Below are 18,645 nucleotides of genomic sequence, written 5' to 3' on the forward strand. Positions count from 1 at the left end.
CCTGGCTCTGCCCCGGCTCCCGCTGCTGCCTGCGCCCAGAGCTCCGCAGCACACCTATCGCAGTTTAAATAGAATAAATACAGTGAAGAAAACAGTAAAATCTTCAATAAAGAGGCAAAAGGAAAGACAACAGCAGGTCCAGGGGTCCAACCAAACTCCACGTGGTCTCTGGATTAGTTACTGAGGAAGTTCTATGAGAGCACATTAAGTTCGCAGCCGGAGACTCTCTTACCGCTGTCCCTATATCGAGACTTCGTATTCTCTTGTTTCCTGAAAAGAAGGCAAAGCCAGTTGAGGGCAGCAGCTACACTTGAGGATAATCTCCCCATTCCCGGGCGGCAGGAGAGGCCCCGGGTGTTGTTTAGCTCCGGGGGAAGCGGTGCCCTCCCTGCCGGGACCCCGCAGCCCCCAGTGCCCCCTCCAGCCCCTGCCCCGTTACTCAGGATGGCTGGACGCATCCTGCGGCTGCACCCCCGGCACCGGGGTCCCCAGGGAGGGATGGGGACAGCAGGACTCACCCCTGTCTCATAAATCGGGTTGTCGAACTCCGTTTCTACCGTGATCTGGCTGTAGGGGTGGGAGTACATGAGGGGCAGGCGGAGGCTGGAGTAGTACCGACACCTGTGAGGAGACCCAAGAGTCGTGGGGCTACGTGGCATCACCCCGGAACAAAGCACAACCACCCCCCTTTTCCCACATGCCCCCATCCCAGCTCCCCGCCAGCCCCCCAGGGACCCCAGAGTGGGAGCTGGGTGCCCAGTTCCCCAGGGCCATGCCTGGGCCATGTGGCCGGCGAGGACATGGCGATGCTGAGCCAGCCCTGGCCACATCCTCTGCCAGCCAGGCCCAGCCCGACGGCACACCCACCTTGTGAGATAGATGTACGCTCCTCCCAGCAGCAAGGAGATGATCAGCACCGGGATGAATATGGCTAAGGCCATATTTCCCCCCTCGAGCGACGTCTCTGCAGCAGCTTCTGCTACTAAAGGGATAAGATCTATTATGTTGGCATTTGCAAGCACGTGGTGATCCCCTGCCTGCCACTGCTTCCCCCTCCCTCCTCCTGGGCTCCTCACAGGCTCTGGCTGAGGAACCTGCGAGGGGCTTGTCCAGTAAATGCTCATCACTCACCTTCCAGAGCGTGTTCAAAGCTGTCTTGGTTCACTGGAAGGGAAACAGAGAGTTACTGGTACGCATCTGGGCTTGACTGGGTGCCGGCAGCTGTCGGCTGTGTGGGGAGCTCAGGCCTGGGGTCTCCCTGCCCTGTTTGGTCCCACGCCATGCCGCCAACTTTTGGCTTTTAATAAGCTCCCAGTCTCTGTAAGCGCAGGCACGGGACTGGGCTGGGCACGGAGAGCCAGGCAGGATGGCTCCCCAAAGACAAGGTCTCCGTGTATTCCCGTTAAGTAGGAATTAAGAACAATACAACCTGGCAGCTTAACGCCAACGGGAGGGTCCCCCTGTGTCCAGAAAACACACTAAACCCAGACCTTGTTCAGACCTGGGGGGGTTTCCCAGGGCTGAGCTCTCCCATTGCAGCGGGTGCTCGAGGGGAGGAGACACCCCCGCTGAGCCTGGGGGAACCGCTACGGGAAGCAACAAAGTCAGAAGAGCAAGCGGGCTGCCAGGCCCCCCCTGCACCCCCCACCCCGTCAGCACGGTGACCAGGGCCCCCTCCCCGGGGTGGCAGAGCCTGCTCAGCACAAACCTGGAGAGCACCCAGGTCTTGGAGGAGTTTAGCTCCTGGCTAGAGACCTGCCGGGGGTCTGCAGCCAGGCGAAGGTCCCCGGGCTGTCCCGGCTTGGGGACAGGGGTGCTGGCTGTCCCTGTGCCCCCCCATTACCTTTGCAGATGGGCAGGGGTCCGCTCCAGTGGGACGGCTGGCCCAGGATGCATTTGATGGTGACCTCCCCCATGAGTTCAAAGCCCTCATAGCACATGAAGGTCAGGGACTCTCCTGGCAAGTAGAGGCGCTTATAAAGTATTTGGTAGCCGTTTTCCGGCAGTCCTGGGTTATCGCAGGCCAGCGACTCCTCGGCTGAAAGGCAACACATCCCGGGTGAGCCCCGGGGCTCGGGCCGCCGAGGGAGAGACAGAGCCTGGGGGGCAGCACCCGAGAGCTCACCCCACCCCGCCTTCAAGCAGCTCAAGGCTCTGCGCCACCTGGGCGGCTGGGGGAGGGCTTGGCCGCAGGAAAGGGCTTCCCAGGACAACCCCCCCTCCAAGCAGAGGAGCCGAGCGGGAGGAACTGCCCGAACTTACAGACGCAGTGCGGGAGCCGCGAGGTCCAGATGGGCGTCCCTGTCTCGCGGCTGTAGCAGGTCAGCAGCGAGCTGCCCTCCAGCACGAAGCCGGGGTTGCACGTGTACTGAATGGTGGTGCCCACCAGCAGCACCGGGTCCGAGATGAGCCGGGTCGAGTGCTCCACCTCCCCCGGGTCCGTGCAGTACATAACTGCGGGGGGAAAGAGGCCGCCTGAGCGGGGACCCCCGGCACCGGCCACCGGTTCCGAAGCGCTGCGGGTGGCGGGGACGCGGCGAGGGCGGCTGCGTGTCGCTGGGGGCACTCACTCTTCTCGCAGAAGGGGGGGTCGCTGCTCCAGCTGAGGTCCCACTGGCAGGTGAGGGTGTCACTGCCCACGATGTCGTAGCCCGGGTCACACTGGTAGGTGATCTTGGCCCCTCGCACCAGCTCCGTGTGCGACGTCGTCTTCCAGCCGTTCTGGATCTCGGGCAGGTCGGAGCAGGAGTCGTTGCGGGACACCTCTGCAGCCAGGAGAGGTGCTGGCTGTCACCCACCGAGCCGGATTCACCCCCCCCCCCCCGAACCCCTCCTCGGAGCCAGGGCATGTGGACACGCAGCTCTTCGCTGGGTCCCCCCACCCTGAGAGCTCTCCAGCCCCACATACCACCAACAGCACGGCCACAGCCGGCCACCTGGCCCGCGGGTGGCATCCCCGGGGCAGAGGGGAGGGACAGCGGGTAACGGGGACTCTTTGGGGCCTCCCCAGCCCTGACCCTAAACTCAGGGAGGGGGCTGTGCTGATGGAAACAGGGCAGTCTGGGCTCGGGACATAAGGAGCGACCTGGGAGCGCCAGGCTCAGCGCTGGCCGCCGGCGCAGGACAGCAGCTGGTCACAGCGCGGCTGGTTCGCTCTGGGGGGGTCCTGCTCAGCCCTCTGCCCCCCAGTGCCGAGCCCAGGGCTGAGCCCGCCCGTATGTGGCTGCAGCACACCGAGGAGGGGACCTGCAGCCTGGCCGGCGATCTGCATTGCAGCTTGCTGCCGGCTTGGCGTAACCAGAGCTGTCAGCAGCGGAGAGAAAAACAGGCTGGGGAGAAGCCTGCCAGGGGCAGGCAGGCAGCGAGGCCGCAGGCAGCCGTGGGGAAGAAACGCCCGTCCCGGTCCTTGCCCTTGGTTCTGAGGGCACCGGCCGCCCACCCGCCAGACACGGACGGTGCCCACAGCCGCCCCCCCGACGCCGTCTCAGCCGCCCTGGAGCCGGGAGCTGGGAACATCCACCCCAGGAGCCCCCCCGGGGACCGGGCCCAGTGACCTCTCCCCGGAGGACACGTCGCTGCAGCGCCCCAGGGCCGTCAGCTTCGTGCCTGATAGAACCGGGGGGGCGATCCTGCACCCTTAATTCCAGCAATTTCTTTTGCTTTTCTGCTCCGCAGTTGCCAGACCGGAGCTAACAGGGACCGAACATGCCAGTGCCAGCCTGGGCGAGGGGAGACGTACGGGGACATCCCAGAACTGACTGACCCAGAGCCCTGCAGCGGGGCTGGGGGCTTCGGCAGGAGCGGGGTGGGATGAGGGGGGGGCTGGTGTCACAGCGACTCTCCCCACTTCCAAACCCGGCCCCCGGGCACCCCGCTCCGGCTGTGTGACAGGTCCCCCCCCCGCCTGCCGCAGCCAGCACCCCGCTCTCCCTACCTATGTAGTTCATGACGAATCCTTGTCCCTTCCCAAAGATGAGCCCGGCAGGGTCCGAGTGGAACTGGATGGTGAGGTCGGGGCTGGAGGAGTAGAGCTTCTGGGGGCCGCTGCTGCCCACGTACTGCCCCAGGATGCGAGCGGTGAGCTCGTCCCCGTCGTAAATGGTGAGGATGTCGCTGTTGGTGAGGTTCAGGCTGGAAGGGAGAGCTCGGTGAGGGACAGCGCGGGCAGGACGCAGCGGTGAGGGGCTCCGGGGCAGCGGGGTGACCCCTGCTCCGACACTGCAGCCTGTCCCCATCCCTGTCCCCAGGCTGGCTGGGCAAGCGCTGCGGTGCTGCCCCGTCCCGGTGGGGTCAGCAGAGCTGGTTTTCAAACGGCAACCCCCCCTCCAACTCACCCCCTCCCCGCCGAGAGCTCTGGGGGCTCCGGAGGCAGCGAGCCCTCGCCCGCCGCCCCGATGCCGGGTGATGGGCTGGCACCGGCCCCTGCCCCCAGCCTGGAAGAGGCCGGGACCACGGCGGCGGCACCCCCCCGCCCTTCTCTTTGCTGCAGCTTTTCGGGGGGGGGCGGCGGGACGGAGCCCCGAGGCCAGGCCCGGCTTTGGGAAGCGGCTTCGGCTCCCGGAACCGGCTGCGCCGCCGCGATCGCCCCCGCGGCCACCAGAGAGCGGTGGCGGCCCGCGGATGGCGCCGGGGACGCTGCCGGGCAGAACCCTGCTCCGCAGCCAGGCCCGGCACCGGCAGCAGCCTCCGGCCACCCCGCGGGCTCCCGGCCCGCTCCTCGCCCCTGGATGATGCTCGTCCCCGCCGCCGCCTGCGCTGGGTGCTGGGAGCGTGGGTCAGGCCATGGGCTCGACCCCCGGGGTGGGCAGAGACATCGCCTGCCCCTGCTCGCCACCCCGCCTCGCCCTGCGCGCCAGCGAGACCCCCAGTGCCATCCCGTATCCCAGCGAGGCTCCCCAGTGCCATCCCGCGTCCCAGCGAGGCTCCCCAGTGCCATCCCGCGTCCCAGCGAGGCTCCCCAGTGCCATCCCGCGTCCCAGCGAGGCTCCCCAGTGCCATCCCGCGTCCCAGCGAGGCTCCCCAGTGCCATCCCGCGTCCCAGTGAGGAGCACAACCAGCAGCACCCCGAGCTCTGCTACTGAGCAGCACGTCCTGGCCTCCCCGCGGGGCAGAGGGGCACGGGGAGAGCCCCCGCAGGAGTCTCCATCAGGTTTGAGGCTGAAGTAACGTTCCCAGGGAAGCCCGGACTCCTGCCCACGGGCGTGCGCGGTACAGGGGGGGCCCAGGACGTGCTCGGTCGCTGCAGGCCCCCTGCCCTGCCCGTCTAATTCAGCCTTGTTTGGAGATCCTTGAGCTGATCCCCAGACGTTTTATTAAGAACGGTCTTGGGAGGCGCCCAGCTAATCCCCGCGGCAAGCTGACATTTGTAGTAAATCTCTGCTTTCTGTCAAACATGATTTTCTCAGTGACATTTATGTTTGATGACTTCAGATTGCTTGGCCTCCAGTTCCGCTCAGCCCAAGCACCCACAAAACTGGGAGAGGTCCACTGGGAGCTCTGACTTGAGATTTTTACGGAAAGCTTTAAAATGTTTATGACTTGAAGCCCTTGCTGGAAACACACCCTCCTCTTGAAAACCCCAAATAACACCGAAGGAGATTCCCTCTGCTCCCAGCCTGGCACCGAACCCCGCACCCCTCTGAGCCCCGCCTGTGCAGGGGGGTGCTGGGCGGCTCCGCTCTGCTGCCCCGCAGCTTTGTGACGCGGATGGCACAGGAGCGGGCTGGCAGTTAGGAGGGGAACTGATGCACTTCGTGAAGATGTTGGTGCCACAAGAGGAGGAAGGCAGGGCACAGGAGGGCTGGGCAGAGCCTCCCACAGCATCACAGAATCATCTGGGCTGGAAAAGCCCCTGCAGCTCCTCCAGCCCCACCATGACCCTCCCCCTGACCGTTCCCAACTCCCCCAGATCCCTCAGCGCTGGCTCAGCCCGACTCTTCAACCCCTCCAGGGATCCCGGGGACTCCCCCCTGCCCTGGGCAGCCCATTCCAACGCCCAACAGCCCCTTCTGCACAGAAATCCTTCCTCAGAGCCAGCCTGACCCTGCCCTGGGCAGCTTGAGGCCATTCCCTCGGGGCCTGGCGCTGGGGCCTTGGCTCCAGAGACTCATCCCCCCTCTCTGCCCCCTCCTGGCAGGGAGTTGCAGAGGGCCAGGGGGTCTCCCCACCCCTCACCCTCCCTCAAGCACCCCGTGCTGCCTCCATCACCTTTCTGAGGCTTTCCGAGCCCCGTGTGAACCAGCTTGTGAGGGTGCTGTGTGTCACCCCGAGCTGCTGTGGCTTTGCTCCGGAGTTCGGAAGCCACCGCAGGAGCAACGACCGACCAAGGGATGGTGTCACAGCTCACTGAGCTCGGAGCAGCGCTTAGTATTGCCCTGCACTTCCCCTGGGCACCGAGTGCGTCATGGGGCATTAAGGAAAGCAACACTGGGGGAACAGGGAACCGGTGTGGTCCCTGGAGCAGGGGCAGCTGGGATAGTGCAGGCTGAGAACTGGTGGGACAGAGACAGGCACCGAGCTCTGGACTACTCACAGCTGGATGTCCAGGAAGAGCCGCTTCTCCTCGCCGACGTGGACCCTCCAGATGCAGTCCTCCCCCTCCGCGTAGGGCTCTGGCCAGTTGGGGGACAGGATCACCCCGGCCATGGCAGTCAGGTCCCCCCCACACGTGGCTGCGGGAGCGAGAGTCAGGCAGGGTTCAGCGGGGGGGCCCAGGGGTGTTCGCCCCGCCGCCCAGCATCGCCGCGACTGACCTCGGCACAGCGGCTCCGTGTCGTTCCAGTACGGGTCCCGCATGTTGACGCACTCGATGATGGCGGGGCCCTGCTCCAGGGAGTGCCCGGGGTCGCACGTGAACTCCACGGTGGTGCCCAGGTTGTAGGTGGGGTCGGAGGTGGTGAAGTTCCCGTTCTGGATGTAGGGCTCGTAGCAGTGGCCCCGCTCAAAGGCTGGAAGAGAAACGCCCCCCCCCCGGTTAGCCATAGGGGCATGGAGCTGGCTGGGGGGGGAGCGCTGCCCCCCCTGCTCCTCACACCCGCAGCCCTGGGGCTTTACTAGATGAGCCCCTGGCCCCGCTGCCGTCGGCAGCCCCCCCGCGCGCAGGCGGCCTCTTCCACGGCACATTTTACAGGCAATTAGGATTAACAAGAGTTTATCCATCCTGAGCCGCACGGGTTTAACCAAACCCCTCTTCCATTGTGCGGCAGCGTCAGTAACGCGCTCGCCGCGTCACCCCTTGCTGTATTTGCTGAGCAATCTCCCCGGGCATTGCTGCGCCTCACCGAGCTTGCCCAGAGGCTGGGACCCCTCCCGGCACCAGGATGCGCCTCAATGGTGACAACCGGAGCAAATCTGCGCGCGCTGCCCGGGGCTCGCCCGGTGTCCCCTCCCTGCCACTGCCCATGGCCGGAGAGCTCAGTACCCATCGGTGAGGGCTCGGTACCCATCGGTGAGGGCTCGGTACCCATCGGTGAGGGCTCGGTACCCATCGGTGCCACGCTACAGGGACTGCCCGGGCCTTGGAGGTGCAGGTGACCACAGGCTGTGTGAGTCCCACCGCACCGAAGCCCTTTTCAGCCCAGGTTTGGGGGGGCCCCATCCTGGGCACAGGCACCCACCGCCCCAGCGCTGCCCTGTGGCGTTGTCCCATGGACACGCAGCTCACCAATGAACATTTCCATTGGGATAAATGACATTTAACTATTCTTATTTCTTGCTAGGCAAAGCTATTCCCCAAAGCTACTCCAGCCCCAGGGCTGCCCTGCGTGCCCGCAGCGACGCGGGGACAGCGGCACCGCCGAGCACCAGCTCTGCCAGTGCCGAGGGCAGCCAAGACCCTTCCTGCGGCGGCCCCTCTGCTAATGGCCCGAACAGCCCAAGGCCCGGGAGCGTGGGCTGAGGCCGACCCGCTGCTGCAGGGGCACCGAAAGGAGAGCACGTCACCTTCGAAGCGGATGTTGAAAGCCGTGGCGGCCGCCGGCTCCTCCGCGAGGAAGTCGATGCGGATGGAGGAGCCGTCGCTGATGACCCCTTCGAAGGGCACGCTGTCGGCACGCAGCGAGTCGTAGAGGACGGCGGACTGGTTCGTGTCCCCGCTGTACACCACCATCCTGCACGGGAGCGCGCGGCACGGTATGGGGGAGCACTGGCACCCTGGAGCATCGCCTTCCCCCCCCTCCCCAGCACCCGCTCTCCGGTGATCCGGAATGTGGCATTTTAAAGAAATCATGCAAACAAAAATTCACTAACCAGATAAGTCTCTTTTACCGTGTCATAAACAGGGGCTTTATTCTTTGATTTTACTACAAGCCATAAACCTGCTTTACTGCCCGTTACCAGACTGAATGTTAATGCTGTTTAAACACAAGCGCCGGCGCCGTAAGCGTGCGCTTTGCCTTAGGGGTGCCGACAGCGCGGGTGCTGACACCGGGGAAAACCCAGAAAAACTCTCAGAATTAGGAAAACTTGGGGCAACTGGAGGAAATAGGAGGGAGACAGAGGAAAAATTCATAAAATTTGGGGAAAATAAGACAAGTTGGGGGAAATCAGGGGAATGTGAGGGAAAAAAAACCAGGAAAATTTGGGGAAACTTAGAGAAAATTGTGAAAATGAGGAAAACTTGGGGGAATAGGAAAAAATAGTAGGTGAACAGTGGAAATTTGGGGAAAATTCCTCCTTCCTTTTCTAGTGATTTCTCCATCTCTACTTCCACCAGGTCCTCCCACCTGTTTTCGGCTTCCCAGCCCTTTTCAAACTCTAATGCCCCCCCTCAGACCTCGCAGCCCTTTTTGACATCGACTTTTTTTCTGGCCTATATTTGCCCTCCGGCCTCTACTTCCCAACGGCCTCCCACCACGTTAAAGTAAAGGGGGGTAACGAAAGGGGGGTGAGTAAAGGGGGTGAGTAAAAGGGCTGCAAGTAAACAGTGGGGAGTAAGGGGGGGGTGAGTAAAGGCAGAGTAATTTTTCATATAAGTACTGTGGGGTCTCAATCAAGGTGGGGTGTCGGAGTATTATTGGGGGGAGTATTTTAGGGCTGGGAGTATTTCAGGGGAGCATTTTGGGGTGGGAGTAATTTCAGGGAGTTAGGGGTGAGTATTTTGGGGGGACTGTTTTGGGGAGAGAATTTCAGGGGGAGGCTCTCAGTGGAGTATTTTGGGGGGGAGTATTTCAGGGGGAGCAATTGAGGAGGAGTATTTGGGGGGACTGTTTCAGCAACACTTTTTTTTGGGGGGGGACACTAATTCGGGGGGGGTTTCCTGGCGGGGGCTGTTGGGGCGAGTATTTCAGGCACAGTATTTTGGGGAGAGTATTTCAGGTGAGTATTTGGGGGGGAATATTTTGGGGGAAAATAAGACAAGTTGGGGAAAATCAGGTGAATATGGGAGGAAATTAGGGAACAAACCACACAAATCTGGGGAAAACCCAGAAAAATTATCAGAGGTAGGAACACTTGGGGCAACTGGAAGAAAAACTAAAGGAGGGTGAGTAAAGGAGGGGTGAGTAATTTCTGTATGAACTGGGGCAAGTAAAGGGGGGGTGAGAATCAGGTGGGGCTTAGGTTTTAAAATCTGAGCTCAGCTCTAAGTTGTAAAGCCCCAGCAGCCATCTGCGCTCCCGAGATTCGCAGTTTTTCGGCTGGAGTTCAGGGTTTACAGCTTATTGTCAAACAGACGGGTCTAAATCTTGAGATGATAAATTTTGGGCTATTGATGCCAAAGATCAGTTGAGCCCTGCCTCCGGGGGTGGGGGGGAAGCAGCGGAGCCCAGCTGGGACCTTGCAAGCTTTCCCGTATTCAGCGCTGGGCGAAGCTCCTCGCTCCCCACGCTGGGCAGCACAAAGCTCCGGCAGCACCCGCAGCCCTACCTGTCCTTGTCGGTCAGCAGAAGCTTCTCGAAGTGTAGGTGCAGCTTCTGGCCCGGGGGGGCCCCGATGGCCCACACGCAGTACATGCTGCCCGAGTGGTTCCCGGCGTAGCTGGGCGAGAGGACGCGGCCGATGGTGGCGTTGCGGACGGTCCCGCCGCAGGGTGCTGCCGGCAGAGCACAGCCCCGCTGAGCCGGCGGGCGAGCGGCACGGCCGGGCTCCGCGCCCGGGGCACGGCAAAGGGCACGGGCCCCGCGGCGCCCCACGGAGGGCTGGCGCCTGCCCAGCTTCTCCCGCTGGTCCCTCATCCAGGAACCTCGCGCCTGCCTCAGCTGTGCCTTGGTTTATGCTTCCACATCAATACTCGCCCATACACGTAAAACCTACGATTCCCGTCCCTCACCTGACTAATCACGAGACAGATGCCGCGGCCGTCGGAAACCCGGGCTGCTCTGTGCAGGGAGCTGGGCATCCCTGACGCTCGTCCCCAGGACCGCGTTCGACTCATGGCGCAAAGAAAGTGACTTTGGGGGATCCCAGTTTCTCCTAGCGCTGAGGATTCTAGTTTTTTAATTTGGGGGATCCCAGTTTCTCCTAGCGCTGAGGCGAACCAACAAGCAGCATACCTGAGCAGATGGGCTCTGGGCTGCTCCAGTGCGGCCTCGACGCGTTGATGCAGGTCAGCACCCTGGGACCCTGCAGCTCGTAGCCCAGGTGACAGTGAAAGTGAGCAATTCCACCCGAGTGCAAATCCATCACGGTGACATCTCCGAAGTCAGGTCTCCGTGGAAAGTTGCAGCTCAGCATAAACACTGGAATGAGCACACACATTTTTGGAGCTGAGGGCGTGTTTGCTCCGAGTCACCCCGCACCCGAGGGGGGAGCGCTGAGGACGTGCTGGCTGTGCCCACGGCGCCACAGACAGACCCCGCTGCCGGTCGCAGAGCGCCGACAACCCACCCCGCTGCTGCTTCTCCACCTGTTACCGCTTTTGCCCAGACCTAGTTTCTATTTTAAAAATAATTTGCTTGAACTCATCTATTTTTTATAGCTCTTCAAGGAAAAAATAGACTTGCAGGCTGAGTCTGTGCTGGAAGAGCTGCTGCGCGGGGACAGGAACAGGGCAAGGCGGGTGTGGGGAGCAAGGGGGTGTCGGGGCCTGTTGAACCCACTGCCCGGGGCACGACACGAGCTGCTGCTCGTCCCCATCCCAGCCGATGCTTTGAGCACGGACACACCGTGAAACAGGAGCCCGGCCGCTCTGCCAGGGCAGAGCCCAGCATCCTTCCACCCCCGACAGCCCATCCCACCACATCGGGGGGGCACCCACCCTGGTAGTGGAGCTGGAAGGTGCCCACCACCTCGTCCTGGAAGGTGCGGAAGTAGACGGAGATGGTGTTGGTGGGGCTGCGGATCACCTGGCCCTCCACCAGCAGGGTCTGGTTGGCCAGGACCACGAGGGCATCGCCGTCCACGCCGCGGATGGAGAGCACCTCCCCGTCAGACAGGTTCACGCTCTTCACCTGGAAGGGGGGAAAGCAGAGACCCCTGAGCTGCAGGGAGTGAAGGCGGGGGTCCCGGCGGGGTGCTGGGTGAGCAGACACGTCCCAGCCCCAAACACAGGCAGCACCCGCAGAGCGCTGCCCCCCAGCTGAGCACTGGCCACTCACTGGGGACAGGACCTGCTCGTTCAGCAGCGATGGAGCCGTTGGTGCCCCCACACGAGCCCGGGGGACCCCCGGGACAGCGGCGCAGGCAGCTGGAGCCGCTCCCTTGAGAGGCGTTTCGAAGCTGTGCAGCACAAGTGGACCCGCATCTACTTCCCTGCGGAACCCAGGGGTTTGGGCAGGGTGGAGGCAGGAGGAAGATGGAGGGGTACCACGAGTGGCTGCTCAAGTGGCCCCAACTCCACCCGCATCAGCCCCCCAGAGCTGACCTGCACCTCGGGGCACTGTGGCACGGAGCATGGCCATGGCCTGGGCCCAGCTGTGCCCCCGGGGCCGCCCGGCACAGCTCTGCAACCAAAGCAGGGCAATTCCATACGGCTGGGTGCTCACCATCCACCCCGCGCACCAGGGATCCCCCCAGGATCCCTCACCCGCACCAGGGAGTGGGTGGGGAGTCACACGGCAAACGCATCTAACGAGGAGTCCCAAAAGGCTTTAATTATTATTTGGAAGTAGCTGAAAAGTAACCTCACATTTGCATTTCACGTCCATTTAGCTTAATAAATGGGCTCATATTTCAGCAGAAAGATGCTCATCAGATCGTTTGTTTCCTTAAGTGTGCGAGGACCCGGGCTCTATATTTAGCACCCACCACAGCCTTAGCCCGTAATTGCGAGCGTTCCCGACGATGTTGTGACTAGAAGGATTTGTTGCTGTTCTCACAACCGTGCCTGTCTCCCCACCCGGCACGCGAGACGGGGACGTGCCCTGCTCCCGGGGCCGCTGGTGCGGCACATGGAACCGCCTGCGGCACTTGGCACCCTCTGACTTTCTGTTGGAAGAAGCAAGATTTCCTCCGGAGAAACAACCCCAACCCCATCGAGTAACTCCCTGCCTGTCCTGAAGGTCTGTAAGCCCAGAATAGTGCCTGGAGAAGCCTGGTCCTCGCTGTGGGGTTGGGCTGAGCAGCCCCCAGGCTGGGTCAGAGCACGCCTGGGTTCACCCCAGCCCATGTTTTTAACCCCGGAGGAGCTGATTTTGCCTTATTTCGCAGCAGGGCACGGGGTCACTGCGGAGTCTCTGGTCCTCACGGCAGGGAAGAGCAGCTCTCGGTCCTCACGGGCGCTGTGCAGCACGCTGCAGACACGGGCCAAGCGCATGGCCCGGACCCTGGCCTGCCCCGGGCCACTTTGTCCTGAAAACGTGCCTCCCAGCACATCGCGTGGGGTGGCTCAGATCTGATTATTAACAAAGGGAATGAACTGGGGATGGATTCTTGGGAGCGCAGGATCCAGGATAAGCAGCCTGTGTACAGCGCTAACTTCCCTCTCAAGCTCCCGCTGGGGCAGAGTTTCGCTTCCCGAGCTGGGTCTGAATCACTGCAAAGATGTTTCCAGGGTGTTTCTAACACATTTTGTTCCGGAATCACTCAAAGTCAAACCTGCTCCCCAGCTCGCTTCCTCCAGCGATGACTGGCATCGAGCGCGCGAGCTAGCGCCGAACGGCTCCGAGGAATTAGAAAGAGAAACGTTCTGGGGGTGCATCTGAGCCGCCGATCACAGCCAGGCTGCTCTGCTCCCCCCCACTCCAGCTCCGCTGCTGGGTCGGGGGCTCCGAGGAGCAGCTTGAGCAAGAGAGGGAGCTGAGGGAGCATCTCCCCGGCCCTTCACAGAATCATCTTGGTTGGGAAGGACCTTGACGATCACCTGGTCCAACCACGAACCTCACACTGACAGATCTCAACTCCACCAGATCCCTCAGTGCTGGGTCAACCCCCCTGGGGTGGGGGCACCTCTCAGCTCCGCCACCAGCCTCCCCCTCCTGTAAAACCAGGCTCAGAGGAGCCGGAGCCGGGCTGCCAGCACGAAGGACCCGCCGCTGCCGGTGCCAGGCATCCTCGGAGGAGCCCAGCCGCTGGGGAGTAACCGGTGGGGACAGACGGAGGCAGTGGCCTCGCGCCAGGGACCGTCAGCCGCTGCGAGAGGGACCATATGTGCGAGCTCCTGCCAGGGGCTGGGGGGGACAAGTTCTTACTTTAATCAGACTGCACCGATGTCAGCTCCGAAAGAGCCTGTTGGGAAGACAGGAGGGATCCTTGATTCAGACTGCCAGCCTTGCTCACCCACTAGAAAAATCTCTTTAGGGAAATTCTATTTCCTGCCAAGAAGATTCAAGAATTTTAAAAATAAATATAATTTAACTAAGCATTCGGAGAACTGGCTGCTCCGCAGCCCCGCGGGCTGTGACGGCGCGACCCGGCTGGCGCGGGGGCAGGCAGGATGAGGCACAGCTCTCTCCAGGACGCTGCGAAAGATGCGGGGGGCTGCCGGCAGCGAGCTGAGCAGGGACCCCGCGCTCTCCCACGGCCCAGCAGCGGGCAGGTTCGCTGGCAGCCTTTCCCTAGACCATACCCGACACCCAGGCTGCGCGCCTGCTCCTCGCCAGAGGCAGATTTCCCCGAGGGTCTGACTCCGAAGGGTGTGAGGGAAGGAACGGAGGGTCCCACGGCTCCAAGCACCTGCAGGAGCAGCTCCAGGGCTCTGTGCTCCCCGTCTCTGTTTTGGGAACAGGGCTGCATCATTCCTGCCACCACCAGGCTCTCCCACGGTCCCTGCACTGAGAGGGGACCCCCCGACACGAGGTCAGCCCCTTCCTGTCCCAGCAGCTTCTCCCTCCTCCTGCAGACACCTTTAGCAAAGCTCGCTGAGGTAAGAGCAGCACCTCCCCATCAGCTGCTCTGCTCTCCCCGTGCCGAACGCTGAATGCCGGGGGAGAATCCTTCCCCACGTCCAGCCTCCAGCTGAGACCACGCACCACTCGTGACAGGGGGGTGCCCCAGCCCAGGCTCCACACAGAGCCCATCCAACGCAGCTCCCCAGGCCCCCCCAGCGCAGAGCAACACGGCACCTGCCCAGCTTCGCTCCCCAGCCCAGCTTCTCCCAAACCAGCACCCCAGAGCAGCTCTGGCCTCCAGAGCTCCCAGCTCAGCTCAGCAAACCTGCGTGAAAAGAAAAAGGAATCCCCTGTGGGTGACTTCTGCATCACATCATCCTGGCAGGAGAGCTCAGCCCCGCTCCTCCTCACCCAGCAAGGCCTCCCCTGCCCATCTCCATTACAGGAGCTGTGAATTAAATCCAAATCACTTAAATGCTAGCCAATTACCCAAATCACGGCGAGGCAGCTGAGGAAGCTGCTCTGCGTTACTCCAGCACCTGCCCGATGTAATTAGCCTCGGAGCCACTGAAGGTCGCGGCGCTTGTACATGTGAAATAATTTTTTTAAAAAGCGATGGAAGAGAGCCCGCAGGTGCCAGGCAAAGCAAAGGGGAGCGGTGGGGGGGTGACGGCTGTCCCACCCAGCTCAGGTCTCGGCTCTGCCCCAGCCAGGCTGGCAGAGCGGGGACGGGCCGTGGTGCCAGCGCTCATGCCAGCTCGTGCCCCCCTCACCGGGACCCGTGAGCCATCCCTGCAGCCCCCGCCAGTCCCAGCCCTTCTGGTAAGAAACAGTAAGAACAGGGCGGCCGCTCCCAGTGTCTCTGTGCTAATTCCTCCCCAAAGTGCAAGCCAGAGAGCAGCACAGAATGAGGCCACTGCTCTTGGTTTACGGGTGGGGAAACTGAGGCACGGTGCTGGGACGGTCCCCAGGGCCCTACACAATCCCTGTGCACTGCTGTGGGTCCTGGCACCTGGCGGGGGAGCAAGGGTTAGAGATAGCCCAAACCCCACGATTACTAGCCCTTCTGCTGTGCTGTGCCCCGTTTCCCCAGCCCTGGGGCGAGGGGCTGGGACATTGCCAGGGGCTGGGTCACTGCCAGGGGCTGGCTGCCTTCGGGGCTGGCCACCAGCAGGCAGCTCCCCCCTGCCAGTGGCAGCTCATGCAGAGACACCCCCAGTTTCAGCTCCTCTTTGGTGCTGGTTTTGCAGGTTTTCAGCAGCAGCTGGTCCTGACGGCAAAACCAATTTGTAACAGCGGGGAGAAGTCCCAGCCGTGGGACCAGAGCTTCCCGCACCAGCCCCACTGCTCAGGGAAGAGGTCCAGGGGGGGACTCGTTTTAAAATCAGGTTTGTATGGAAACACGGAGAAGGTTTCTGCACCGCGCTGTCTGCCTCCTCCACCAGCACGCGTCGTGTGTGCCATTCTTCGTGCAAAACTAAGGAGCGGGGATGAATCTGTTGGCCTGCTTGCCATGAACGCTGTTTGTAGCTTCCCTGGGACGTAAATCCTGTCAGTGCTGCTGCCTAAATGGTTAAAAAGCCCATCTGTGGAGCACAGCTCGCTCCCTGCAGTGGGTCGGGCACTCACTGATGTGGGCATCAGTCCCATCCCTGGGCACCTGCAGCCCCCTCCCCTCCAGGGGCACCTCTGCTGAGCTGCTGCCCACACCGGTGGGCGTTTTGCCGTATGCAGCTGCAGGCAGCACTGCCAGGGTGCTCAGCACCCCAGGGCCCACCCTCCTCCAGCTCCCGGGGTGCCCACCCAGCCCTGCCCTGCGCAGCCCCCGCGGGCCCCTCGAGCACCCCGGGAGCTCTTGCTGGACGGGCTGCACGGTGCCCGCCCAGCCAGCTCCAGACGAGGCCGTGCTCAGCCAGCGCGGACCCGCTGTTGTGATTTAATTTGTCTGAAATACTCAGAAGCATCAGCAAAGTGAAATGCAGAGCTCGGGGGGAGGTGGAGAGGCTAATTTTATGGTCCATTAAAATCTCAGCTGACAATGGAGCGAGGTCAGGCACGGTGTCACCTGATGGATTATGGACAGAGGCGAATTTACAGCAGAGCAGCCTGTCTTTGGCACCCTGCGGATTTGGGGAGACAGTTACTGCCACGGAAAAGTGTCTGAGACAGGGACACAGCCCCGTGCTCGCTGCCGCGGCCGCCGAGCTCTGCGGCACCGGGGCTCGCTTCTGTGTCGTGTCAGAGGCGAGACCCTTGCGCCCGCCGGAGGGACGCGGGAACAAGCTCGCTGGAACCACCTCTCCTTTTAATGCACGTTCTTAATTACATGGATTAGAACTGAATGGATTTTAATTGGCTGCAAACGGTGACATGGGGACAGCGCATGAGCAAGAAAGGATTGTGCACCAGAGCGTGGAGACCGCGGGCTGACAGCGCTTGAAGCGTGGCCCCGTGTCCAGCCCCGCCAGGCTGTGGGACGCGGCGTTTCGGGGAGCGCCGATGGAACACGCCTGGAATGGGCCGGACCCCCCCGCTCTGACAGGTTTGCACATCCCCGGCATGGCAGCAGCCCTGGCACCGGCGTGCTGCACCCCCGCTGGCCGTGTCCGTTGCTCCGCGCCAGCTCCCGGCACCCGCAGCCGCTTTCCTGCAGAAACGTGGCGCTGGCCCCGGGCCTGCTGCAGAACGCCCGCTCGTCCGCGTGGATTCTACCCTGCGATGCCCAGGGACGTGGCCCTGCTTCGGGGTGGGAGCTCTTTGTCAACACCCATCCAAAGCAAGCTCTAGCAGGAGAGGGGACTTGGGCTGCCCACCCGCGCACCCCCCGGCGGGCTGGGGAGCTGCCTCTTTGCCCCTTCCCACGAAAGCTGGGTGCCTTTCTTTTTTGCAAATTGCCTGCCGGTGCCTCGTTGTTAAATTAATCGTGTGGCATTTCAACGCTGTGATCATCGCTGACATTCAAGGAATCACAGAATCATCTCGGTTGGAAAAGACCTTGAAGATCATCCAGTCCAACCACAAACTTCACACTGACCGTTTCCAAACGGGTGTTCGGGATGTACAAGGTCCCTCGTACAGTTTATATATTACACAGCCTCAGAAAAATCTAGGTTTTGCCCTAGGAAGGGGTGTTTGTCGCAAGTGCAGGTACCTGGGGCAGCCGTGCCCAGGGCCGTGGGTGCTTTGTACCACTTGCTGCTGTGGAGCAGGGGGGTCAGGCCATGGTCATCCCCCCCCACCCACACGCTTCTCACCTGGAGCTCGACGCCGTAGCCCGTGTAGACGGTGACGTTGTAGGTGCACTCCAGGTAGCTGTGCAGGGGCAGCGGGGGGTAGTCTGTGGAGTCGATGTAGCCCTCGGGGTCGTGGAAGCTCATGCTGCAGAGGACTGGGGGGAAGATGCGCTTTGTCAGCGATCGCCCTGGGGGAACGGCTCACCCCACAGCTCCCTCCCGCGCCCGGGTGCTCCCTAAAACCCAGCCCCCGGGGTTCCAGCTCCAGCGGCCAACGCGCCACGCGGGCAGAGCCGCTCCCCGTCAGCTCCCGTAAACCCACAGCTTACCCGGCGTGGGCTCCGTGGTGGTGATGGTGGTGGTGACGATGGTGGACGTGGTGGTTTCTTGGCTCTCCTCCGACTCGGCGCTGTACACCTCCCTCTCCGCGCCGTTCGTCCGGCTGACGGCGGCGCCGGTGGGAGCCGCGGTCGGAGCGTCGCCGGCATCGCCCAGGCTGTCGGGGAAGGGCCGAGGGGCCGCCGGCGGCAGGGTGGACGGGGAGATCTGCAGCGCGGGGTGGCTGGTGGTGGCCTGGCTCCCCCAGGGCAGCTCGGGGGGGCTCTGCTCCACATCCCCCACCCCGGCTGCTGCCTCTGCCGGCGTGCGCAGCTCTTGGGAGGCAGTGGGGAGCCCAGAGCCCAGCGGGCTGGCCGGGGAGGCAGCCCGCGGGGGCCCTGCCTGGGTGGGCTTGGGCCTTGGGTGCTTCCTTGCTGTATTTACTTGCTTTAGAGTCGGTGGCTTTTTCTTAACAGGGAAAGTTTGTTTCGCATCAGCGTTGGGGGCGGTGGTGGGCGTTGGCGGGACGTGGCTCCGCACCAGCAGCGTCGTCTCCGCCGCCGGCTTGGTGCCCTCCTCTGTGGCCGGCAGCAGGTTGAGGGCCGTGGCGTGCCCGAGCTCCCCAGCTCCACCGACTGTCTTGTCCACCAGCTCGTCTGCAGTGAGAGGGTCAGGGCTGGCGGGGACCAGCGCTGCCCCTGATCCGCTGTCTGCAAAAAGAAAAATGGGGAAAAGTGGGACTTGGGCAATTCTGGGCATGAAATGACAGCTGTGGTGGCGGTACGAAATCAGCCCCCCGGGGAGCTGCGGCCAATCGAACGCCTGCCGCTCTCCCAGACGGGCTCATTATGGGAAAGCGATAATGAGCCTGCACTGATTCCCTGAAAGTT

General features: G+C 62.5%; 1 protein-coding gene across 2 annotated transcripts in view; it reads right to left on the bottom strand.

Annotated features, from left to right (window-relative positions):
- SEZ6L (seizure related 6 homolog like) overlaps positions 1-18,645 on the bottom strand; it is a 45,216-nt gene continuing 26,571 nt past the window's right edge. The window contains exons 2-17 of one of the 2 annotated variants that reach the window (XM_074921067.1): positions 17,767-18,465; positions 17,459-17,592; positions 11,195-11,387; positions 10,491-10,676; positions 9,865-10,030; positions 7,942-8,108; positions 6,753-6,947; positions 6,533-6,671; positions 3,935-4,131; positions 2,571-2,765; positions 2,263-2,454; positions 1,844-2,038; positions 1,132-1,164; positions 868-982; positions 519-621; positions 1-270 (exon numbers count right to left, since the gene is read on the bottom strand). In XM_074921067.1, coding sequence (XP_074777168.1) covers positions 241-270; positions 519-621; positions 868-982; positions 1,132-1,164; positions 1,844-2,038; positions 2,263-2,454; positions 2,571-2,765; positions 3,935-4,131; positions 6,533-6,671; positions 6,753-6,947; positions 7,942-8,108; positions 9,865-10,030; positions 10,491-10,676; positions 11,195-11,387; positions 17,459-17,592; positions 17,767-18,465 — 2,939 coding nt within the window. In that variant the 3' untranslated portion in view covers positions 1-240. The remainder of the gene's footprint in view (positions 271-518; positions 622-867; positions 983-1,131; positions 1,165-1,843; positions 2,039-2,262; positions 2,455-2,570; positions 2,766-3,934; positions 4,132-6,532; positions 6,672-6,752; positions 6,948-7,941; positions 8,109-9,864; positions 10,031-10,490; positions 10,677-11,194; positions 11,388-17,458; positions 17,593-17,766; positions 18,466-18,645) is intronic. The other variant, XM_074921066.1, reaches the window with a different exon arrangement.

The sequence above is a fragment of the Athene noctua genome, chromosome 17 (genome assembly GCF_965140245.1).
Source record: "Athene noctua chromosome 17, bAthNoc1.hap1.1, whole genome shotgun sequence".
Classification (NCBI taxonomy): domain Eukaryota; kingdom Metazoa; phylum Chordata; class Aves; order Strigiformes; family Strigidae; genus Athene; species Athene noctua.